Below are 26,799 nucleotides of genomic sequence, written 5' to 3'. Positions count from 1 at the left end.
TCCGTTCGACTTGGGATAAACATCATCTCGTCTTTGCCGGTTTCTTTCGCTCAGTCTTCCTCTGTACAGCTCTCGTTTGTGTGTACCAGTGTTGTAGTCGAGACCACCTCACTCGAGTCCGAGTCGACACCGAGAGCAGAGAGAGTCGAGTCCGAGTTGAGTCCGAGACCAGAGACGGTCGAGTCCGAGTCGAGACCGAGACCAGTGAGGGTTGATTACCTAATTTACTTTTATTTACTTAGAGAAATCCTTTTTTTTTTTTTTTTTACTGAATTTACTTAGAGTTTAAAAAATATGATCAGTTTAGGGTAAAAAGGCCACATAGTAGGTGGTGTTAAAAGTAATTTTATTACACTTTGTCATGCGCAGTTGCGCACTAGAAAATCACCAATCACTGGGCGTGTCAATCAATTTAAAGAAATATTTTATTAACATACATTAATAATCATGAAAAATATTTTTAATTGAACTCGAGTGGACTCGGGAATAATTCCGAGTCCTAAAAAAAAAATGTTCGAGTACGAGTCAATTCCGAGTCCAAATGGACACGAGTCCATGACAAGACCAAGACCATTAAAATATGGTCTCGAGACCGAGTCCGAGTCTCGAGTACTACAACACTGGTGTGTAGTGTTGAAGTCATCTTTCTCTCTTCCTGTCTGTCTTTGTTACTGTGAGGAGTAGAAGTGAATAATGTTGAGTCACTTGCTCAGTGTCTGTAGGCACACTGTATTGTCGGTCTCCAGGGTTCCCGGTTTTATGCGGTTAATCTCCACGAAAACATTTCACTGCTGTGGACCAAACCTGGTGTGCGTCATTACAATCGAATTACAACTGAGAAATTGGACATGCATAAGTTATGAACATCTGCCTACAAAATAAATAAGCACTGGATGCAATGTAAATATCATGGACGAATACTTGCATGCTTTAACTAACTTTCAAAAGTGTTGAGTTGGTAAAAGATTTTTTGTTATTTTATTTTTTAAAGGAAGTCAAAAATCCTTTTAAAAAAATACTCACCAAGGCTACATTTATTTGATCAAACGATTTTGAAAAAGATTTTTGAAATATTATTACGATTTAAAATAGCTGTTTTCTGTTTGAATATATTATTAAAGCTGAATTTTCAGCATCATTACTCCAGTCTTCAGTGTCACGTGATCCTTCAGAAATCATTGTAATATTATGATTTGATGCTCAAGAAACATTTCTGATTATTAGTGTCAATGTTGAAAAAAGTTGCACTGCTTCATATTTTTGTGGAACCAGTGATACTTTTTTCAGGATTCTTTCATGAATAGAAAGTTTATTTATTTAAAATAAAAAAAATATGTTGCGTCATTTATAAATGTCTTTACTGTTACTTTTGATCTATTTAATGCATCTTTGCTGATTAAAAGTACTAAAACTTTTGATAGGTAGTGTATATAAAAACTCCAAACTCTAAGACCGGCGGGCGATCTCACCTCATAGGTGAAAATTGGTTTTCATTTTAAAATGTCAAATACGATCTGTAGGACGTGTCAAATATTTGTATGTGATTTACATACATGTAGATGTTAGATACTTTAGATTGATTTCAAAGTTGAAATGTTTATGATATGTGATTGCAGTTGCTCAGAAAGTGGTGGCGCTGAGGAAAAAACAGCAGCTTTCGATTGGTCCGTGTAAATCTCTGCCCAACTCTCCCAGCCACTCGTCTGTCCCGGCCGCGTCCATCCCCTCTGTACACATTAATCAGGTGAGTCTGGGCCATCTGTTCTGATCGGGGGTCAGCCTCACACTGCATTCTCAGAGAAGAGAATGGGCTTGTTGTTATTTGGAAAAAAAAAATATATATATATATATATATATATACAGTATTATATAAAAGCCTTCTAAAAATGGACCATATTTTCACCAAAATAGTTAAAAACCAAAATAAATTAAATAAAATGACAAAATTATTTATTATAGTTCTACAACAGTAATTGTAGTAGCTATGCTATTTAATACAGAAATAGGTTTACCATGGTACGTTATTATAAGGGATAAAGTGGCTTAGAAAAAATGCTATTCTACTTTAAAACCAGGGCTGGTCTACATGGAATTGAACTTGCAACAATTGTTTTAAGCATTCAGATTTCTACTATCTCACAAACTCTGATCAGTCTAAAATAACTAAAGCTTGCCTGCTTCTTTTAATTTAATAGTATGGCTTGGGCTGCATCTCATTTTACATACTATACATACTATTAGTGTGTCAAATTAGAATTGCTCTGTCCCAAATCATAGTTCCTTGGAAATAGAATTCCAAAGTAACATAAATTGATTTTTTAAAGTGAGCACAAGTACTGGATAATATACTAATATTGCCCTTTATGAATATACTGATTATCTCTCTTGTTCTTTTCATATCTATCTATCTGTATGTCTGTCTGTTTGTATCATTCTATCGTTATATCTGTATTTCTGTCTGTCGTTCATTCAATCTTTCATTTTATCTGTCATTATATCTGTTTATCTAACGTTATGTTTTTCTATCTATCTATCTATCTATCTATCTATCTATCTATCTATCTATCTATCTATCTATCTATCTATCTATCTATCTATCTATCTATCTATCTATCTATCTATCTATCTATCTATCTATCTATCTATCTATCTATCTATCTATCTATCTATCTATCCTCCCTCCTTCCTTCCCCATTTCCCTCTGTCTGTTTCAGGCTGCTAATGGAGGAGGCGCGTTCAGCGATTACTCCTCCTCTGTCCCCTCCACCCCCAGCATAAGCCAGAGGGAGATGCGCATCGAGACAGTGGCGGCCTCCAACACTCCCACGCCCATCCGCAAGCAGTCCAAACGACGCTCCAATATCTTCACAGTAAGTATGAGGCAGCTAATGCAGAGCACCACGCACTCCCACTACTGAGAGTGCTGGACTTCCCCTGACTGCAGATCTCCCAGCAGCCCCTGCTGCTTTCAGACGGCCAGTGAGCAAGAGAGAAGCTGTTTCTAGGTCTGCAGTGAGTGGATCTGCCCTTAGGTACCCTCTCATCACCCCCTTCCCCTCAAGCCAGGGCAGTGGAGGGCAAAGCCAGAGAGAGTAATGCCATCTCTGACCACCAGAGGGAGGTACAGAACTAAGTGTAACCGAATCCCTCCTGCCTCTGCTACCACAGAAGCGCATGACCCACATGCTTTTTATAGCTGCATATTACAGTAAATGCGGGGAGGCAAGCATTAAACCGCGAGAGATGTTTAGCAATTTACGCTAATTTTTCCACCATTTTGATTTGCCTCGTCTTTTATAGACTACATTTTGAAAGCTGCACACCAAGGGAACTTAGGATTTGAATACCTCCCCTCCCCAATACTGATAGTTTTCCCTTTGCCCTTCCTAATTTCACTGTGTCAATCAGCAAAATTCCACTAGCAAGCCCCGCCCCCTTCTCTTCTTTAACAGACATTCACCTAGCGTGTCTTTCCGCTGGAGCCAGACAGAGAGAGGCAGAGCCACACACACACACACACACACACTCTACTACTGTACTAGCAACACCACCATCTCCAATCTAACCTATCAAGATCCACTACCAATCAACCCCCACCCCGCACACCATATAACCAATTCAATTTGCCCCAAACTCTCCTCCAATCAAAAAGGACCCTGCAAGGTGATTGGCTGCAGCAGTGCCGGCTCTTTTGCTAGCTTCCCCTGTCCTGTTTCTCCCTCCCTCCCTGCTAGGTCGTGTCTAACCCCATCCACGCGAGACACGACGCTCTGCCGGTGCGCGTGACGGAGCCGAAGCACGCCACCTACCCCGTCTGGGTGCCCGAGTGGCAGAGCGAACGGGAGTTTCAACTCATGACCTTCTGAGGAGCCCCGTGAACCAGACTTACCGTGTGGGCGGGATCGAGGGTGAGGGCGGGGAGGGAGTGTGGGAGGAGCCATACCCAGAGGGAGGGGCCAACGCAGCCTCTCGACAACGTTCAGAAGACGGCTGGGAGATCTGGACCGTTCACTAATTTACCCTTTCGATGACATTTCTAACCAGTCATCTCATTGCCAATTGGATCTTTTTTTTGGACAAATTTTAGCAAAATAGCATGCGAAAAATGAGGAAAGCCTTTTTGTCTTTGCTAGCTAGCACCAGAACTTTCGGCAGTTTTTTTTTTTTTTTTTTTTTTAAATCAAATAAATATAATTTATGTTTGATGTTATTTTATTGTTCCAAGTCAAGAGTGGCCTTATAATCATAGTCTTTTTTGATCATAGTGAAAGAGTAAATTTGTTTCCACCAGTAGACTGTAAGATAAAACCACAAAAAAGAAATAAAATAAATTATGTGCGTGTATATATACATATATAAATGTATATATATATATACACACATACACACATCAGTGCCAATAAATTAAGGTAAGACCGAATGAAACATTTTGTTCCATATTAAATACAAATATAAAAAGAAAGCCATAAATTCAATATTTTGTTTAAAAAAATCTAAGATTAAATATTATTATTGAATAATATAAAAAGAACAGTTTGCCAATTTAGTATTTCCTATCACCTCACAATATTCATACCATTCCCTCATGATTATCATTTCATAAGTGTGTGTCTTTGCCACTAGATGTCAGCAGAGGACAGGAAACCAAGCACAGTGCTTCCATAATACGTAAAAACGACCATTTTTTTTGTCATTGGTCAGATGTGGCGTCTGTTTATTTTTCATTCTACAAGAGCACAGGAAGGGGTTTGATTTATTTTATTATTTCTCGACACATCATCACTCTTTGCCCTGTAAAAAGCCAATAATCACACCACATCTGCCATCATATCCAATGTAGATGTCTTAGCATTTTTTTACGATCCATTGCTTTTTTTTCACGCTCCCCGTGACCAAAGTGTTGAACTGTTTTTGTCGATATTTCCAGATTTGTTCTTCTGTTTCCAACCTATCTTCAACTAAAAGGGCTTTCCAGCTTCTCCTCAATTAGATGAGCCCTTGGTGGTGGTGGTACGACCGCAATGCATTATGGGAGGGGAGCAAACAAGCGCCGCTTTATTCCCCCTAATAGCCCGCATTGCATCGTGGGTATCACCATGGCTTTCTTGGACACATGCCCCTTGGCAGCCATGGTTGAGTTTAAAGGACATTGGTTGGACAGAAAAAGACAGATTTCGAACTTTCGTTACCTGAACACATTGAACTGAGTCATAATCAGTCATTTTACAGCTAAATGTTTATCCTGCATACTGAACAATCTCGGACTATAGCCATCGACAACACCCAAAAATTAATAAAGAAAAAAGGATGCTTTCGCATTTCAAAAGGACAGAACTTTTGCGGTAATTCCAAACGCTAGGAGATTTGCCAATATATTCTTTTTTTTTTGTTCTCCCCCCCCCCCCCCCCTGTTTTTGTTTTGAGTTTTGTGTCTGATGGGTTAGTTTAGCCAGTCACACTTCACACCGAGCGCCACAGACTGCGCCTCGCGTCTCCGTTCATCTTTATTAACAAGACCGCGGCTTTGTAAAGCTCGTCATACTCGAGTGTGATGCTAGTCGAGGTCCCGATGCTACACGGTCGATAAAAAGATGTGAATCCGGATCCCGGGTGACATAGCTCGATTTTTCGTTGCCGACCGCCAACTAACTGTGAAGCTAAACCGATGTCACGTGACACCCCGAGACGTCACATTGCGTTGTGACGCGTTTATAAAGCCGCTCGTTTGGTTGATGCAGGTGTCGCGGGGACGCCCGCTCGCGGTTTGCTCGCTCGGTGTGAAGTCTGAACGATATGAAGGCCTTCATAAACGTAGAGAAGCGTGACGGAAATGCACCGACTTGTATGAATGTAGTATCTATTTGTGACCCATTTTGTTCTTTTGTTTAGTTCGTTTTTTTTTCTTTCATGACAATGTGGTAACATGATGAACTGTTCCATGCGTTGCACACTGTTTCGTTTTTTATATCATTCAATAATGGACAAATATAGACTGCCGTATATCTTGTATTGAATTTGATTTCCAATGGTATTCTATAGAAAGTATATTCTATACATATATGAGATATATGAAACAGCGCCTCTTTAGTCAAACTCTCTCTTGTGGGAACTGCAATGTGTGGCTCTGCCTGTTGACTATTTCCACGTAAACCTGTGACTTGATTTGTATGGTGTCTGTATATATCCAAAACGAAAATAAACTGTTGAAAAAATACACATCAGCCTAGTTTATTTGAGTAGATGGAACCATATCTCTCTCCATTTGCGAATGAGCACCTCATCTTGTTTCGTATGAGACCATGTTGTCTGTCGGGTCGGGTGTGAGTGCGTTTTGAGGATGTTTTTGGTTCATTTTGTGTGAGGAACATTTTATTCTTTCCTTAATGGCATTTTCCAGGCACTTCCTGTCCTGGATGCGAAGACGTCTTGTGATCCAGATCTGAAGTGTATAAATGAATTCCCTAACGTTTTTCCACCCCGTGATTTTGCTTTGTTGGAAATGTTTGTGAATTTAACCCTAATTCTGCATTTTTTTTTAAATTTCTCGTCAGTGTTTATCAAATGTTTTGACAGGTGGAGGTCGTCGAAAAGATGCACCGTATTAACTGAATCCTTTCCCCCTTACTAACCTGTGCTGTTTTTCCTCACTTTTGTATATAAAACTGCATTTATTGTTCTTGAAATGTTTGAATCTGTGGTTGGTAAAGCCACAGGGAGGCGCCAAAGATCGCAAAAGAGCTCTAGAGGGGGTTTAGTTCTGACTTCCTGTGTTTGGTTATTGGTCGAACTTGATATGTTCCGTTGTCGTTTTGTGTGTCTGTCCTGGTCTGTGTAAATATGTATCTATATATACTGCACGTTCAATGTGCTGCTGTATGTTTGCACCGTTTTGCTTGCGCGTTTATTTCAGCCTTTTTATTGCAATTTTTTTGTTGTCCCCCACAACACACTGACACACATTTCACCTACGCGCACACACACTAGAGTTAAGACACAACACACACACACAGCCTCCCCACCTCCTTGTATGTTCCCAGTTTGTTCTTTGCACTGACATCTTGTCTTGTTTCTTTGCAGTCACGGAAAGCCAGTGATCAGACAAAGAGCATTGAGAGTAAAACTGACAGTATAGGGAGTGGAAGGGCCATACCCATCAAACAGGTACGTCACCTTATTCGTACACTCATTATATGAGGTAAGTACACTGTTATAGGATAGGATTGTACAGTTTTTTAAATGTCAATAGTGTTGTCAATAGTAGTGTTTTACTATGTATGTATGATGTGTGTGTGTGTATCAGCACTAAAAGGGCATGCAAACTATTTTTGAAGACTTTGAAACTGAAACGAACTTGATAGTTTTAGGCTTTCTCATTCAGTTTCATTGTGCGACCAACAGATGTCAGTACAACACAATGTTAGCTGAGTCTACATATTCTTGTTTTATCTATAGTAACCTGTTGGTAGTAATGGTGGCAGTTTATATGATATGCAATGTAAAAAAATATCGTTGGTTTAACTTAAAAAATGAAGCAACCTGGTTGCCTTAATTTTAAGTTCATTGAAATGGAAAAATTGAGTTAATACAATGAAGGAGATTGATTTAATCATCTGAAACTCAAAATATTAAGTTATCTGAACTACATAAATTAAGTTGATTTGACAGAAGAAAAAATATTGTGATTTACAAATCATGAAAATATTTTTTTACAGTGTAATCTGGCAAACAATGACTTACTTTCAGCCTTAAAATCTGTAATGTGAAGAGTCTCTTATGTGAATCAGTTCCAACATATTGGAGAATTATACTTTGTCATTGTCCTGCTCTTGCTATGGTGTATTTGAATGTCCATGAATTGTCTTGGAACCCTTACATTTATTTTTTACACTGTAAAAAAATATTGTTGGTTTAACTTAAAAATTATGTAACCTCTATGCCATAATTTTAAGTTTTTTGAAATGAAAAAATTGAGTTAATTTAAAGGAGATTGATTTAGTCATCAGAAACTCAAATTATTAAGTTATCTGAACCACATAAATTATTTAAGTTGATTTGATAAAGAACAAATGTTGTGATTACAGATCATGAACATGTTTTTTAACTGTAGTTTTTATGTTGGATATATTTAATTTATTTTTCTTACGTAATCAGCAGCCTTCCCAACAAATTTGGGACCCTTAAGAAATGTGCAATTATTGAGTATCCATTGCTTTTTTTTTTAAACATTGAATATGATTTATGAACCTAAACTGGTATTTCTTGTTGTTTTATAGTGTATAAGAACTTTTGGCTACTTGTAACATTTAGAAACAGGTGTTTAAGAATCATTACATTCTACATTACAGTCAGTTTTTTGATGTATGTGTTTGAACAGAAATGAAACTCAGTTTAGTGAAATACCTCGTCTGACGTCAGAAAGAGCTAATGTGATTTTGAAAGGATTCATCTTAGTAATTGGTGGCAGTACTTGATGGAGTGGCTGTCAAATATTTATTTTTCTTTAGCAGAGTTGTTCATTCATTTGTTGTTTTTTGAGCCTCTGATTCAATTTTCAAATGAACACTAGCCGTAACCTTTAACCCCTGCCAGAGATTAGCATTGTCACAATGAACAGAAGTCATTCCCCGTCACATGCAACCTCTGACTTAAAGCAAATCCTGTTGCAGTAGTTTACAAAATGGCTTCCGAATAGTTTTTAAAGTCACTCGTAAATGCAAGTACACATTGATGGCCTAAGATATGAAACGAGCGGTTTGTGTGAGAAAACGAACAGTATTTATATTGTTTTTACCTCTTGTAAAAGGGCCTCTGAGGGCGCAGGCGCTTTGTGGCTGTGGTTACAAGAGGTAAAAAGGATATAAATACTGTTCGTTTTCTCACACAAACCACTCGTTTCGTGTCTTAGGCCATCAATGTGTACTTACATTTACGAGTCATTAAGTCATGTTCAATTGGGACTTCTCTGTGCATGCTTAATGAGGTGGTGACCATAGACCTCCATTATATGACGGACAGACACGAACGGTTTGACCTAAAAATATCAAAATTGAAACTACTGCGGAAACAAAGACACCTACATCTTGGATGCCCTTGAGGTAAACTAAAACATACCAAAAATTAATTTTAAAGTGAACTATCCCTTTAACATGATTGGGGTGACGCGTCCCTCTCACAGTTAACATATCACACACCTATTTCCTCTTAGTCAACCTCCTTTACTCTATCTCCATTGTACATCAATTACACTCCTGCTTTAAAGATTATCCCTTTAAGAGCAGTCATTGTAATCTGTTTGTCTGTAGTGGATAGTCACAGAGAGAGTAAAGGAGAGGGGGGACGCTGGCCATGGTGGGACGCCTTTCAATGGAGCTGATTGCCCGGCCAGTCAAATGCACAGTCAGGAAGATCAAAGTGCCATGGGAGTATAATTACCTCCCACTGGGCAAATTACACACTGTGGACCCCCCCATCCCTCCTAATCAGTAAAAATGGTAAATAAGGACAACAATAGCAGTGATGGCTCAGGGGTGACACAGGGAGACTGTCAACACAAGGCTTTTGTGTTTAATCCCAGTAAGTTCCTCTTTCTTTCCCCCTCCTCTCCTCCGCTGACCACAGAACTGAGGCCATCATGATGATAGACATGTCTGTTTGAGCTACAGGAAGAGAGAGACCTGTGTGTGTGTGTGTCTGTTGGTTTAGGATGTAGAAGACAGACAGGTGCGTGTGCATTCAGCATGGTGTTTGTATACTTATTGAGGTGTAGGTTGTGATAAAAAAAAAAAAGTCTAAAAAAAAAGTCTAATGTAAATAACCACCCTTTGCAATAGGGTGAATTTTTTGGGGGGGATTTTAGAGTTGTTGTTGTTTTTTTTACTCAAGTTTGCTCGATTTTATATAAAGTTTTATGTTAAATGTGCATTTAACAATGCTGCATTTTACATTAATATATATATATATATATATATATATATATAATTCCCATTATTCACAATGATTATTTTCATTGAAATTTCTTATATTATTTAATTTGTACCATTTTATACTCAACATTTATTGTACTGCTAATTATTTAATTACATATAGGCAATACAACAAACATTACCATGATGTATAAATAATTTTAAAGTATACATGTAAATAAATTCATATTCTAAATTGATGTTAGAAAATTGCATTCATGATAGTAATAAATTCCCCTTAAAGTACTATGGTGGTACTATAGTGTACTGAGGGTGTCAGATGGTAATACTATGAATACGCCTAATTTTATTTACCACATTTATGGTATTTAATTGATACTTGAATGAAAACTTCAAATACTACCATCATGATATCACCATCATTATCTTCAAAAACGTGGTATTACCTTAGTGATATGTCCTGGCAAACAAGTTAACCTTGTACATTTTATAATGGTACTTTTTAGCAAGTAAACATTCGCATTGAAATATCTGAACGTATCAGAGTACATAGAGGTCATTCGAGATCCACAAATCCACCATGAACATGCTTTATATTCTTTTTATTGATGCTAGATGTTCATATTTCTCTCGTTTAGCATTGATCTGTTTCAGCACTGTGGGGTGTGATTTCACCGATCATGTTTATGCATCCATGACTATTGGAAACAAACGAGACTAGTGCGACGTGCATGTTTCGTGCACAGAAGCCGTTGCCAGAAGAGGTCACTCGGCTGTCCGTTTCATTTATTTCATTGACAAACCGATAGGAATTCTGTAGGAACACATGCATTATTGAATAAATAATGAAAGGGCAGTTCAGCTAACAGATGGTTGCTTCTTATGAAATGACAGTTCCAGTGTAGTGATCATAATATATTGTGAACACCAAATACAAGAATACAAGCTTGACCAAAGCACTCACACATGCTTCCTTTACAGTCTTCATACAGGATTAGACAATCAGGCAAAGCAGTTAGTTAGTTAGTTAGATGGCTATGTTTGCATACTTCATTTATATATAAATAAATAAATAAATAAATATATATATATATATTTTTTTTTTTGTAATTTTTTTTTATATATATAACTTTAATTTTATCTTTATTTCTTATTTATTTTATGCATTTGGTAGACTACTGTTTGAGCTACATTAATGTAATATAAAATTATATATAACGAGTCAATTTTTCTTTAAATATTTTATTTCACATTTCTTTGCTGTATAATTTTATGCATTTGACAGACAACTCTTTGAGATTTTTTTTTTAGCTTTTTTGCTATTAAATTTATTTGTATTATTTCACATTATATTTCATTTTATGCTTTTGTCAGATAATTGTTTGACACTACATGAATGTATTATAAAATGATACATAACAAGTCAACTTTTTACATTTTATTTTATCTATTTTATTATTATACATTTGGCAGAGTACTGTTTGAGCTATTTTTCACTGCTTTTTCTTTGCTAATTTAATTTGATTTACTGTATATATATTATTACTACTACCCAAATGCTTAAAATAAAATAATGTGAAATACAATAAAAAAAAAACATATGGCCATATATATATATATATATATATATATATATATATATATATATATATATGGTGTGTGTGTGTAAAAAGTTGACTTGTTATATATCATTTTATATTACATTCATGTAGTCAATGTAATTATGTAGTAATGTCAACTGCTTTTAAATGCTACTTCTTGAGTGGTTGAGTTGATAGAGCTGTATTTAGGAGAGAATATCCGTGAAGGGATCAGATCAAGGCGAGGAGAGGATTAGGACTTGATTGTCGGGTAAACACCATGATACCCAGTTGACCCCGGGTCAGCAACTGATGTTAAGCAAGTAGTGTATTCTTTGCGTGGATTAGTCCCCTTCAGTGTCAGGCTTGGCCGGTTAACACATCAGAGCCCTCCTACTCTCTCTCTCCCAACAGGAAGTGGTAAAGAGCACAGGAATCTTCCCTAATCCCCTAATTAAGCCAAAACAGGCCACCCAAACCCCCTGTGCTCCCTGCCGCCCACCCCTAAACACCTCTGTGCACTTCCAGCCCTGGCCGGGGAGTGTTTGTCCTGGCTGGACTTTAGGGGATAAATGCTCAGTGAGTGTTTTCTTAAAAGAACAGCGGGAGATTGATGGTGAGGCCTTGAGCAGGGGACGGGACGGAGGCTGGAAGCTTTTGAAGAGCTCGGGATCACAGGCTCTAATCCTCGTGCTAGCAGAGGTCTGGGAGAGTTCGCCGGCGCAACAGGCAAAAGAATACACACTGAGTCTGTGCACAAATTGGATTTAGCCTCTGCTCTCCCCCCACAGCACTGATATGTGCTCCTCACAGTCTTTGATGTGCACAGACACGGTGCCGATGCCCAAACCGGCCTCCTTCTGTGGGTGTCCATCAAACGTGGTCCTGTTCTGTGGTTCCTCTCTTAAAGGAGTAGTTCACTTTAAAAAAAAAAAACTTTTGCTGATAATTTACTCACCCCCATGTCATCCAAGATGTTCATATCATTCTTTCTTCAGTCGAAAAGAAATGAAGGTTTTTGATGAAAACATTCCAAGATTTTTCTCTATATAATGGGCTTCAATGGGAACCAAACGGTTCAAGGTCCAAAAGACAGTATCAGTGCAAACTGTTCAAAGGGCTTTAAACGATTCCAGATGACGAATAAGGGTCTTATCAAGCGAAATGATCGCTCATTTAAAATTAAAATAAAGTTTTAAGTTTTATAGGCATAAACGCTCATCTTACTCTGTTCTGTGATGCGTGTTCATGACTCTCCTGTTCGAACTCGTTCATCAAAATGAACGAACCTTTTTTCCAAAACAATTTGTTCATTTCGTTTGTTGAATGAACCAAATGACTCGAAAAAAGATTTGTACATACATGCATATACATACATACATCTAACCTGGTAGTTCTATCAAAGGCAGCTTGTAATGGCAATTACGAAAGTGTGAAACATGACGTTTGGAGAGGTTATGAGAAAACAGAGTAATGTTGTTTTTACGGCTGATAAGTAGTTATTCTTTTTGTTGTACTATTTCTCACTTGTAAGTCATTCTGGATAAAATCATCTGCTAAATCAATCAATAGAAAGGTCTGTTCACACCAATAACGACATGACAAACTGATGTAAATCACTGGAGAAGGTTAGTAGCAAAAATTTGCATTAAACAAATGTGGGCAAAAGTAAAAAATGTGCCTACTTTAAGTAAAACAAAACATTAACAGCAAATGTTTGGTGTGAAGAAGCCATTCAGTGATTTAAAATGTGAAAATGGACTGTGAAAAGCTACACTGTGTGTAAATAGGCCTTGTATTTATGCAAATGAGTGTGTGTGTGTGTGTGTGACTCAACATCTCAGAAGTGATCTGAACCTGAATGTTTCTGTATTATTAAAATGGCCCTGCTGATTGTTCTTGTGAATGTTTTCTGATCTGAAATCTTCTCATTACTGATTGTTTTTGTGTTGAACAGGGGATTTTGTTAAAAAGGAGTGGGAAATCGCTTAATAAGGAGTGGAAGAAGAAGTACGTGACTTTGTGTGACAACGGCCTGCTCACCTACCACCCTAGTTTACATGTAAGTACGCGTCTCCTCTGCTGTTAGAGTTCATTTAGCTGAATTAGTGATTCAATTCAATGAAATGATTCAAACAAATGATTCACTGAGTGGTATTTGGTGTAAATTGATGTTGCTTACCCAGCTAATACTTTTTGGATCCTAGAACATTTTTGTTCATATACAGTCTAGGGTTCTCTGTTGGTTAGCCAGGAAGGGACAGTTCACCCAAAATGAACATTCTGTCATTAATTACTCGCCCTCATGTTTCCAAACCGCCACTATTGGCCAACGCTGGTCACGTGAGCACCACGACATACTGTATGCATTTGATGCTGACGTAGGAGCTAGCCAATAGTGAGCTGGCTTTCTGACATAGTACCATTTCTGGCATTAACGGCATGTCGTTCCAAACCTGTAAGACCTTCGTTCATCTTCAGAACACAAATGAAGATATTTTGAAGTACATAACAAAACAGTAATGGATCAACTTTTCGGTAACCGACATTCTTCAAAATATCTTCTTTTGTGTTCAACAGAAGAACGAAATTCATACAGGTTTGGAACAACTTGAGTATGTGACGACAGAATTGTCATTTTTGGGGGAACTGTCCCTTTAAGAAAATGGAATGTTCATTTTAGGTTTGGAGAATGTTCCTCTGATACGGTCATGTGATCTACAAACGTTTTTTTTTTCTTTTTTCGCTTGTAACCAATTTTGCATAATAAGAGAATTGTTCACAAATCATTCCAGTTAAAAACACAGTGAAATCGACCTATCGAAGGGATTTTTCGCGATTACACTAGCATGATTTCTATACATCTTTAAATATTATTTGAACGAAGAACGTTTGAAACGGTTTAGATTCAGATTCACTATGAGAGACTGTTTGGGTGTTTTGGAGGTATTTTCTAGGTTTCTACTAATACAGACGAGATCCGGACAGGTCAGCTTCTCTTCCACTGCTCCAGCAGCTCTCGTATCTTACGGCAGTCGCCGCGGGAAAAGCACAGGCCGTTCCGCGCGAAACATTTATCTCTGTCAGGACCCCCGCGCGGCCTTAATACCGCCTAAAATCCCCTCTCACTCACTCCCCAGCTTTCTCACGCGTCCCTCTTCCACCGTTCCCCTCATTTGCATGCGTCACGCCTATCTTTGTTCTTGTGCTTCTGCAACACTTGTAACATAGGTTAGTAATTAATAAGGGCTTCCTAATTAAGATCCACTGGAGAAGCGGCGTACCTTGACCGTCAAGACAAGTTACATGAGACATTTAGCGGTCTCCACGGACTATGACCGAAATGAATATCTTGGCCAAACTCACGTCTCTCACATCAACTGCGTGTTTATTATCGATATAATGCGCCTCTCATGCCAGCGATGTGTGTAATAGGCACGCGATGCCATGGGCGTCATAATCGTTAGAGGCGTTTGGGTTTGGACACCTGTGGACCACTCGTTTAGCTCAACGAGAAAGACAGGGAGAGAGATGCGAGGAAAGACGGTTTAATTTTGCGCCGCAGCCAGCCGAGCTATCCCACAATCCCCTTCTGTTAATTCTGTCTGCTACATCAATTAAATTGTTTGTAGAAACTAATTGAATATGGCTTAATCACACATCTTAATAGCTTTCTGCGCCTCAAACTGGCTGTTAATTCCAGCAATAAAATGGAATGAGAGCGCTCACTGGGTAATTAGTACTGAGGCTTTTGAAGAAATTAGTGCTTTATGGGGCGCAATAAAAGTGAAGAGGAGTTGGCGGGAGACTTTCGAGGCCGAAATCTCATGCTCGCCTCTTTTGTGCTGAGCAGGGTGATTTGCACCTTGGCTTAGCCCATTTGCGCTTTGCAAACTCCCATGAAAATGGAATAGCCCGATTTAAATTGGAATGAGTCTGCTCGCAGTCGTTAATGCTAATTTTGCTAATCTGCGGCAGCGTGGAAACAGGTGAAGAAGATTGCGTGGGTCTGGTGCTGGTTTGGTTGTCCAAGGCTCCTTTTATTCATCGTTGTGTGCGTTTTTTAAGCTACGGGACCTCTAAAAAGTTTCTTACTTGGGTTTTTTTTTTTCTTAGTTGGCTTTAGCGCTGCATCTGTTCGTTGTATGTTTGTGGAAACTTCTGGCATATTTAATCAATTTTTATGCAAATTAGGCAGTGAATAATAGAAGTACAGACAGTTCGATATGTCATGCTTTTGTTAGTTGTTGATTTATTTAGAAAATTTAGAAAATAAAAAATCAAAAACTGTAATATACTGAAAAGCTGAAAATATTAGAATGTGTCGATAAAATCAAAATGGGCGATTCTTGTTTTTTTTACTACAAGTTATTTATCTGTGCACATACTTTTTTTTTCATGAGCCTTTTAATCAAAATACCCTCTTGGAGCGACATCTCATCTCTTCTCTTACTGATTCGAGGGCGGGGCAACCTGTCACTCACTTGAGATCGACCAATAGCAAGCCACAACAATCCAATCAGTTCCCTATGGACAAAATCAACCCTACATTTTTTCTTGATCGAAAAGCCGTTTCACTCCGATAGACGTCACAATAGGGGAAAAAGACGTCTGCAAAATTTAAATACTAGAAAATAATTAAACACCCCTAAAGTTAATACTAGAGTTGATAACTAAATAATACTACAACCAAATGTTTTTTATGACATTTATTTGACTCATTTAATTTGCATTTGTCCAAAAATGAGCCTGAAATACTGTACTAAAATTGTTTTGGTCCTACTCATTATGAAAACAATCGTTAAGCGGAATTTAATTGCAACTGGAGACGTTACATTTCGGGAGCATATCGAATGGACTGCGATTTTGCATTTTGAAGCCTCATTCTCAATTATGACGTGTCAGATGTGGGTTTACTTTTGACCAATTTCCCAGCCTAGATCTAGAAGTACATCATGTCATATTTTTATTTCTCAGGACTACATGCAGAACATCCACGGTAAAGAAATCGATTTGCTGCGGACGACGGTGAAGGTTCCCGGGAAGAGGCCGCCCAGAGCCGTGGCCACGGTCGCCCCTACAGCCAGCCCCAAAACCAACGGACTGACCAAAGACCGCAGCACTTTACAACTCGGTATCGGCGCCACAAGTAAGTGTGAGCTGAATCAGTAGTGTTATACTTTATAATAAATGAATTTATTCATTGCAACAGCGTTAAATTCTTGATTCCTCATGAAAAACCTCTCGTAGCTCTACCTAATGTGTGTTACAGTAGCATTGGTATCCATTCAGAAAACTTGTGTATACTGCTTGGTTTCAGATCGGTTTATTTGTGCCTTGTAAGAACCAGATTTACTCTGAGAGAGAGAGTTTGGGAGTCTGTGAACGTATAACTGGATGTAGGGAGCTGAGATCTAGTGTAATTAATAAAAAAACAGGAGCAACTTTCTCCAGGGGCTCTGCAAGCTGGCATGACCGCTGTGGAAACATAACCGGCCAGGACCTCAGCATCACTTAGCCTGGGCTAATTGCTTTTGCACCATTAAAGACAGGTCAGCAAGGGCTTCTGGGAACTGCAGTTTTCTGGCTTGTGTCCAGGCTTGTGTTGGATAGGGAACGGGGTTTATTGGTCTCAGAGACGTAAGGAGCATTTGTCAGTGTTGCTGGGCCAGATGAATGGGGCTGCTCGGAAAACCACAAAAGTTGAGATCGCGTTCAGGTTGGCAACTAATTAACCTTCAGTCGACTGCAGAGGTTAGAAAAGGGAGAATTTTGGGGCATTTGGACCTGAAATAGTCACAACACCTGGACTTGTTTTATTCAAGCTTCAGAAATAGAGATGTCTGGGTAACGAGCTCAAACATGGCCTCAGGCAGCTAACACACACAGATTACAGCATTAGTTAAGACTGGTTGCATCTGTATTTAGGTTATAGGAATAGTTGCTCAAATAAGCAAATCTGTTTTATATATTTTATGTATCACTGATAATCAACAATAATTTAAAGTTATTAAAAGTTTTGTTGATGAAAATAGTCTAGGTTATAATGAAAGTGTGAAAAATTATGAAATTATCTGTCAAACTATAAAAAAAAATGTGTTATTGTGTTATGAATTATTCATGATTTAGAGACTTATTTTGCATATTTCAGAGAATGTTTTGGATATTGTATTAAATGTACTATGTTTTTACTGTAACTGCGTATTTCCAACAAAACTTAGTTCAGATTCTGCAGTGCATACGATTTACTTTTATACATTTATTTTGTATTATTAATACAATAATATCATTTTGGGAACTGTTTGGTTCCCATTGAAGTTCAATATATGGAGAAAAATCCCATATCTTGGGTGACATGGGGGTGAGTAAATTATCAGCAAAAGTTTTTTTAAAAGTGAACTACTCCTTTAATAAAAAAATTAACTCTCAATAATCTCAATAACACGCCAGTGGGCGTGGCCAAAGACGCTACGATATAGAAGTAACGATATAGAAGTAGACCTCTTACATGTCAAAACATAAAAAAAAATTGATGTATCAATTTACGGGCCCTTAAAAACACAGAAGAATTTGAAATAAGTTACATAGGTTCCTCCCAAAAAACCTTCCTGAACTAAAATTTTTGTCAGTAAATATGAAATTAAGGTGGTGCACTTCATGAGTTAGTCTATTCCTGATGTTTAAAATCCAAATACAATCTTCATTTTTATTTATAGTGTTAAATGTGTGTAAATTGAAATTCATGTTGATTTGAATTATTCAAGCCATTTTATTAACCAGTTTTGATCTTATAGACATCTTAAGAATGTATATTTTATTGTTTTTACTTGTATTATACAACATTTACAGGTCCGATAAGGCTTTTTATCTGTGTTATTTTATAGATACGCCTGTTGACCTTCGGTTTAACACAAATTTACGGCAAAACGCTCGGGTCCCAATTTGACACGGGCCGCTTTTCCCGTTTCCCTTTTTCACTCTGCTTCGTAATAGAGGAAAATTGTGTTAATTTCCACTCGAGAGGGAAAAGGTTACGATTCGCAGTGGGCCTCCGCCGAGTGGAGGACGTACACTTGATTATGCAATCTGATTTTGATTTCATTAGGCATGCAATTGATGCGAAGGAACAAAGGGGTAATTTTTCATTCATGGCGGTCTAGCTGAGCCCTGTCTTTTTCTGTAGTCTGTAATTCATACACTTCCTCCTGATCTAAAGACCATTAGGAACTCTGGGGGGTGTGTAGGATTGGGGAGATGAGGAGAGGGGGGGGTGAGGATGAGAAAAAGAAAGAGTGAGTGAGGGAGTGAAGGAGCGCAAATGAATGAACGCATGTGTCCGCAAGTAAAAGAGTCTGTCTCGATGAGGCCCGGTCTAATCTTTCTGCTAAGTATTCACTGGAACCGTTTTAAATATGATCATTCTGCAAGCGTGCGTTCAGTTGTGTCACCGCTGACAGATATATAATATCAAAGCGCTAATGGCCTGCCCATCAGCTTTAATCAATGACATCTGCTCTAGAGGTGTGTTTATAAGAGTGTGAGACAGAGAGATTCACGCCATGGTACTTGTGTTCATTTACATGTGATACACAGGATGCAGATGGATTTTCTTGTATGAAGAGCTTCTCAGAGTTGTGCAACCTGTCCTTGTGAACTAAGACGTAACTTGTGCAGTGATAGACAATATATATCGACAATTTTTGTGATAAACCAGTAAATCAGTTGGTTATTTTAGAGATGATCGCATTGGCTGATCGCATTAGCGTTTTTTTTTTATGTGATTAAATTATGATTTTTTTTACAATATGTTAGTTTTTAATTCCACTAACAGCTTTGTCAATATATAATGTATGCATTCTGTTTTCAAGTGAAAGTTTTTTAGTTCATAGTTGATATTATTTAGATTTTTTTTTATTTAGAGTTGGGGTTTTTTTTCTGTCCAATTGCCAACTTAAAGAGAAGTGTTCATTCTACCATGCATAATTTATACCAAACTTTTTAAAAAAATATGTAAAAAAATATTTTTTAACATTTCAAAATTTCAGGAAGCTAAGTGCTGCGTAACTAGTACAATGGCCAGCTAACTTACATGACTGGTTCAAGCAGACAAAACATGGGATCCTGTAGCCATGTCGATATTAGATTACCCCGGTAGTAATCTCCAGTATTATTACATTGTTTGATACAATATTGTTTTATTTGATATTATGTAAATGTGATTTTTTTTATTTTATATTGGTTTATTTATTATTACCATATGTTACTTGTATTTATATTGTTTAAAGATATAAGTTAATATTGTGTCCAGTTTGGCCCTGTAAATAAAGGGGTATTATTTTTTGACAAAGTGTGTGCGGTTTCGTTTTCTAAAGTACCGTTTCAAGAACCGCTTAAGCACCGGAACTGTTTAAAAAATACAGAGTAGGTACTGGTATCGGATAAAACCCAACCGATACCCAACCCTATTTATAACAGTGTATTTTTGCTTTATACATTGTGTTAGGGGGGCGGGATTATTACACAGTTTTAATCGGAAAATTTGACCGGAGAGATTTAATTTTGTCGGACAATTAATTTTTTTTCCCGCCCAATGTCCGGTAATTACCGGACAACGGAAACCCTGTATATGGGCCACCCTCCTATCCAGCTATCCATAGTCGACCACTAACCTTAAGTAAATCCTAAATGAGCAATGTCGATGTGTTTGTGTATAAATGCAAGCACTTTTACGACTGAGTCTCCTTTAATGACACTTTACCACATACGTTACTCTCATGACAGCCTCTTTCAATAATGGCACAATCATTTCAGATGCTCTTTTATATGTGAGAAGGAAATATGATGTTTTGTATCACGTCGCAAGTCTTTCTAAACAGTTTCAGATGCTTATTATCCAATACGCTGCCTGAAATCGAATATACGCCGCTTCTGCTTGCGATGAGCTTGAGTCATGCGTTCTGAAAGCGTGAAGTTGTGGCTAAAATATCGGTTTATTGGTTGTCGCAGCATTTCCGTCGGACCTGCCACGTTTCAAATGTCGGCACGGATATCATTGCAGTTTACGCAAACGAACACAATGTAATCTGTATGCCTTTCCAAGACGCAGAAATCCACTCTCAGTTTGTAAGGGCGTCGCGGTGCCGTTTCACTTTGACCTGAACAGCAGATGATCTAACAGAACCCCCCTCCACCCTGACCCCTCCCCCGCCCTCCCGTCGACATTAGCATGGATGCTTCATTATCTCCGCACTTGTATATAATGGCAGCGGTGGCTCAGAGGGTCAGGGCTCGCTCCACGGCTCATCAGCCATCTGACAGCGCTCGGCGAGAGAAACGAGGAGAGATGAGGAGAAATCATCACCACCCCCTGCTAATCCATCGCCTCTACTTAACACCACAACCTCAGGCCTCCCTTCACTAGGACCCTAATACTTAGCCTAATAGTGTGTACAGATGGCAAGAAAAGTGCAAAGGACATTTAGATGTTTTTTTCTAGACGTGATCTGATAATGATTTGACCATTTGTGCACACTTGCTCAAAAGAACAATCAAAGCACATAATCATCAAGATTCTTGACTGTGAAACGTTTGTTTTTAAAAGTGTAGAGTACCGTTTCTGTGACACTAGTGGCACTAAACAGAACTGCAAAAATAACTTGGATGGATGGATGGATGGACGGACAGATGGATGGACGGTTGGATGGATGGACGGATGGACGGACGGATAGATGGATGGACGGACGGATGGATGAACGGATGGATGGATGGATGGACGGATGGACTGGACGGACGGACGGATGGATGGACGGATGGTTTGATGGACGGACGGACAGATGGACGGACGGATGGACGGATGGATGGATGGATGGATGGACGGCCGGACGGACGGACGGATGGATGGACAAGACAGATGGATGGATGGACGGACGGATGGACAGGGTGTAGAGTACTGTTTTTGTGACACTAGTGGCACTAAACAGAACTGCAAAAATAACTTGGATGGATGGACGGACGGACGGACGGATGGACGGAGGGATGGATGGATGGACAAGACGGATGGATGGATGGACGGACAAGACAGATAGACGGACGGACGGACGGACGGACGGACGGATTGATGGATGGATGGACGGATGGATGGATGGATGGACGGATGGATGGATGGATGGACGGCCGGATGGATGGATGGATGGATGGACAAGATGGATGGATGGACGGACGGACGGATAGACAGGGTGTAGAGTACTGTTTTTGTGACACTAGTGGCACTAAACAGAACTGCAAAAATAACTTGGATGGATGGATGGACGGACGGACGGACGGACGGATGGATGGATGGACAAGACGGATGGATGGATGGATGGACGGACGGACAAGACAGATAGATGGACGGACGGGTGGACAAGACGGATGGATGGATGGACGGACGGATGGACAAGACAGATAGACGGACGGATGGATGGATGGACAAGATGGATGGATGGATGGACGGATGGATGGACAGGACGGACGAACGGACGGATGGACAAGACTGATGGATGGATGGATGGACGGACGGACGAACGAACGGATGGACAAGACTGATGGATGGATGGATGGATGGACAGGACGGACGAACGGACGGATGGACAAGACGGATGGGTGGATGGATGGATGGGCGGATGGATGGACGGACAGACGGATGGACGGACGGATGGATAAGACGGACAGATGGACGGACGGATGGATAAGACGGACAGATGGACGGACGGATGGACAGATGGATAGATGGAGGCCCCTTCCATCTTGCTGCCCATCTTCCCCAAACCCACACCATTGTTTAAGATTTCGCGCAAACAAACAGAATTTCACGAATGTGACAGAGACTTTTGCCTCGACTGTGTTTTTGAGATTAAAAAACAATTCCCCACCCCCCAGACGTGCCCATGGTCACCTCTAACTCCACATCCGCACATCGTGTCACTCTCGGCTCGTGTGTGAACTGTGAAGTGGCAGGAGATCTTGTGTACAGTCTCTGCCCTGCACTCTCCTCTGATTTTCTCCACATTGTAATTGCATTATCCCCTTTTTATGCAGAATTGTTCTCTGGGGACTAATTGATGGAGACATGTTTAATTCATCAATCATTAGCATCAAATTTGACAATTAGTGATGATTGTTGAATTCTTGATGGAGATGAGGCATGGTTAGGGGCTCATTTTGTCTTTTTTTTTTCTGCACCAGCCAAGACAGAGAGAGCTAAATAAAATCATAAATAACAGCGTGGCGTTATGTCTTTGAAGAGTTGTTTTGGAGCGAGAGAATATTGGACTGTTTTATTTAGTCGATTTCGAGACATGTTCGCCTTCAGTCGGAACCGGATTGCTTTTAAATGGCAAATAGACTTCAGATTACTTTTTCTTGTGCAGTGATGCCAACTTTTATTCATTTAATTAATTGTTATCCGGTTTATGTTAGAAGTCAAATCAAACATAGGTATGTTGCCATCTATTTGTATGATGGTACTACAGTTTAATATAACAATGATAATGTTTTTTTTAGTATATAATGTTATATTATTATATATTGTAGTTCTAATTTAATATAAATGAGTCTGCAGTGTTGTTGAATAATCAATTAGTGGCTTATATCATGTTTAAGTGCATTGCCGCAGGTTTCCATGAGCATTAAATGAACTGATACTCCAATAGGTTTATGAAGACATAGTTCATAAGCAATTTGCTCTAAAACAATAATTACCACTCCTGCTGGATGCCAATATCATACAGCATTGATCCAAGTAATAGCGGTGTCTTAATTCATTGGTGAGGGATCTAGTCAGGGCCAATATTATGACAGAATTAATAAAATCTTCTCTTCAACAATACTGTGGTGATTACAAGTCTCCGAACAGACAAATATAAGAATAACCCTCTATTCTTTCAATTACTCACGAATTACTTCTGATTGTGTCAAGGCGGGTTTTTTTTTTCTTTTTCTAGGCGCTAAAGTAAACCGCGAAGAACAGACTCTTGTTAGCCTAATGCGTCCTAACCATTAGCGAGAGTAATAAGTGTATCAAATTCACATAATCATGTCTAATTAGTATCAGTAATTATCTTGTTGGGTGCGAGAATATTAATCTTGCGGTCCCCATAGGGGAAGGGCGTCTCTTGCAGGGAGAGAGCGATAGAGCTTCAACCTCACGCTGTGGAGTACTTGCTAAATTAGCATGCTCCAAATCAGCGCCGAGGAGGGAGGGGAGCGAAGGAAACGTGTCGAAGAAAAAGGCAAAATTGCATAAAGCGAAAAACAACAGAGAAAAGTTTAGTCCCACTGTGAAATGCATTAGAGCCTGGTAAATAAAATATCAATGTTTTCTGTGTGCTTTTGGAGTTTTTGCTAGAGTTAATAGTGCGCAGGGTTTGTGCTAAACAGTTAACGGGTGTAAGTGGGTAAAACTTTTCATTTCTATTCGTGTGATACGGTTTACATTAACTCCTGTGTTCTGATGCCACATTTAAGTTAGCAGATTTTTTTTTTTTTCATAGCATAGATTATATCTACAGATTGATGTTTCTTTAAAGCCTCTGGAACAACTGAAGCGGGGGGAAAAATCATAAAACAGCACATTACAAAATGTAATTTTAGTAATGTGCTGTTTTTTTTAAACATAGGCTAAAGGCAATATAAAACCAATTTGAAAATGAGCTAGCATTGACGGAAGCGCAAACAATGTTGGATCTTCAAGAAGAAACGGCTAGAAACATAGTTATTCATCTAAACCTGACCTTGAGCCTCGAATGCAGAGAATTAAATATTAGCCCTCATCTCTATCAAGCCGGGAGCCTGTTTTTCAAGAACAGGAGGAGAGGACCCCATGCGACCCGGCCAGGCCGGTGAATTGGCGCCCAACGCGGGGCATCCGCTGATTGAAGCCAGGGAGAGCCGTCAGCACCGCCGGGAGAGATGGATGTGTCAGGCGGAGAGTGGGGGAGAGCTAATTACCGTTCCGAGTGTATCTTGTTAATTAAGGGCTAATTAGTGAAACGCAGAAAGAGCAGTAGGAAGACGGGGTGAGGCGTCGACTGCTCATGTATTACGGAGAGACGAATGCGGCGACGATAAAGGGAATGCATACGCAAAATCTCCAACTTCTTTAGTCCTACCTACAAGTTGATACTATGCTTCTCATCTCATCTAAAGCAAAATAGCTGTTTTGGATTTGTTTGCTGATTGACTTTTTGAGGTTTTATTGACTAAAAACAGTAACAGGAGTACTTGTCTACATTGGAAAACCTTAATTGATTGGGATATGAGCCAGAAAACCAAAAAAGCTGCAGAGAAGAGATGGGATGGATCTTGTGTCGCTTGCATGAACACACGTACAGTAGGAATGGTGGTGGTGGCACTGTGGAGAAGACACATGCCTTTGGTGTGAGAGACCCAGGTTCGAATCCACTGTGAGACACCAATGTGTCCCTGAGCTGTCACTTAAAGGGATAGTTCACTTTGAAATTAATTTGTGGTATGTTTTAGCTTACCTCGAGGGCATCCAAGATGTAGGTGTCTTTGTTTCCACAGTATTTTCAATTTTGATATTTTTAGGTCAAACCGTTCGTGTCTGTCAGTCATATAATGGAGGTCTATGGTCACCACCTCAAAGAGCATGCACAGAGAAGTCCAGATTAAACATGATTTAATGACTCATAAATGTAAGTACACACTGATGGCCTAAGACACGAAACGAGCGGTTTGTGTGAGAAAACGAACAGTATTTATATCGTTTTGACCTCTTGTAACTGCAGCAACATCCAAGTGATCTGAGGAAGCGGGCGATTTGGTCTCCGCAAGCGCCGGAAGTGATCTTTTGCGCAGTTGTGAAAAAAAAAAGTTGTCTGTTGATATATCTAAATCGTCTTCCATTGCAATTTCCTGTATACCTAAATGTGTTTAGATCTTCACAGTGAAGGATAACACTTCTGAAATCTCTGAAGTAAACAATGAGTGACGTAAACGCGCGAGAGATCACTTCCGGGGGTTTCCAGCGCGCTTGCGCAAATAGAAGCGCCCTCGCTCTCAGAGTACTTGGACGTGGCTGTGGTTACAAGAGGTAAAAACGATTTAAATACTGTTCGTTTTCTCACACAAACCGCTCGTTTCATGTCTTAGACCATCAATGTTTACTTACATTTACAAGTCATTACATCATGTTTAATTTGAGCATGTTTTTTGAGGTGGTGACCATAGACCTCCATTATATGACTGATAGACATGAACGGTTTGACCTAAAAATATCAAAATTGAAACTACTGCGGAAACAAAGATACCAACATCTTGGATGCCCTTGAGGTAAGCTAAAACATACCAAAAATTATTTCAATGTGAACTATCCCTTTAACCCCTAGTTGCTCCAGAGGCGTGCGACCTCTGACATTTACAGCAATTGTAAGTCGCTTTGGATAAAATCGTCAGCTAAATGAAATGTAAAGGAATCACTGGGTAGATTTCACCTGCATCTGTGTGCTTAGTAAGTTCTCCGCACTATGAAATGTGATTTTGAATGTCTCTCTAACCGAATCTCCTCTCGTTTGCCAGGCACTCCTCACTCGAACAGCAGCAGTTCCCTTCAGTCCGGGGGCTCTGTGGCTGGCGTGGCTTTGGGGACCAGTAAAGAGGGGATGCACCAGCGCTCGTTCTCTGTGTCCAGTGCAGAACAGTGGAGCGAGGCAGTTATCAACACCACAGCAGGTCAGACACTCCTGTTCTGCCATACTTCCCTTTGTCATTTCAAAATGCTGCAGTTTTCCAGTTGCTTTTTCCATTGCTATGATATTTACAGCAGATTATCTGCTCACGGCCTTATTTTGTTGTACAAAATAAGTAAAAAACTTGCGCATCTCATCGTTTTATTCATGTTTTTAGTATGCCTAACATGTAATCAGCCTAATACCTTAGGATTTAGGCTAATTAATCAACATGTTATCAGCTGTCATTGTCATCACAAAAATATTAAGATGACAAAAAGGTTCTGAAAACCTAAATTTTTTGAAGAAGATCCTGTATTTATCATGATTTTACAGCATTAGCAAAAGCAATTGGGTAGAAATGATGGAACTCAGTGGTGACGTATTTAGGATTTCTCCAATCATTTAGTCAGCCTCCACTTTTAAAAAATCTCAAAATCCCATCAACAACCTGTAGTCTCACCCTTTTTCTTTTTCTATAATCCTTTCAGATCTGTCCCTACTTCCCGTTTCATCTGCTAAATTCTCTTTGATTGGCACAGAGGTTCTAGAGGTTTCTAATCTGTCTAA

The 26,799-nt window shown here is 39.2% G+C and overlaps 1 protein-coding gene across 2 annotated transcripts in view; it reads left to right on the top strand.

Annotated features, from left to right (window-relative positions):
- The window catches only part of agap3 (ArfGAP with GTPase domain, ankyrin repeat and PH domain 3), a 159,395-nt gene that overhangs the window by 89,954 nt on the left and 42,642 nt on the right, over positions 1 to 26,799 (top strand). For both annotated transcript variants that reach the window (XM_089125926.1, XM_039684691.2), the window contains exons 7-12: positions 1,617 to 1,744; positions 2,715 to 2,870; positions 7,078 to 7,161; positions 13,461 to 13,565; positions 16,481 to 16,652; positions 26,081 to 26,233. In XM_089125926.1, coding sequence (XP_088982052.1) covers positions 1,617 to 1,744; positions 2,715 to 2,870; positions 7,078 to 7,161; positions 13,461 to 13,565; positions 16,481 to 16,652; positions 26,081 to 26,233 — 798 coding nt within the window. The remainder of the gene's footprint in view (positions 1 to 1,616; positions 1,745 to 2,714; positions 2,871 to 7,077; positions 7,162 to 13,460; positions 13,566 to 16,480; positions 16,653 to 26,080; positions 26,234 to 26,799) is intronic.

The sequence above is a fragment of the Pimephales promelas genome, chromosome 22, assembly GCF_988280905.1.
Source record: "Pimephales promelas chromosome 22, fPimPro1.hap1.1, whole genome shotgun sequence".
Classification (NCBI taxonomy): Eukaryota; Metazoa; Chordata; class Actinopteri; order Cypriniformes; family Leuciscidae; genus Pimephales; species Pimephales promelas.
This window is presented reverse-complemented; position numbering and strand designations above follow the sequence as displayed.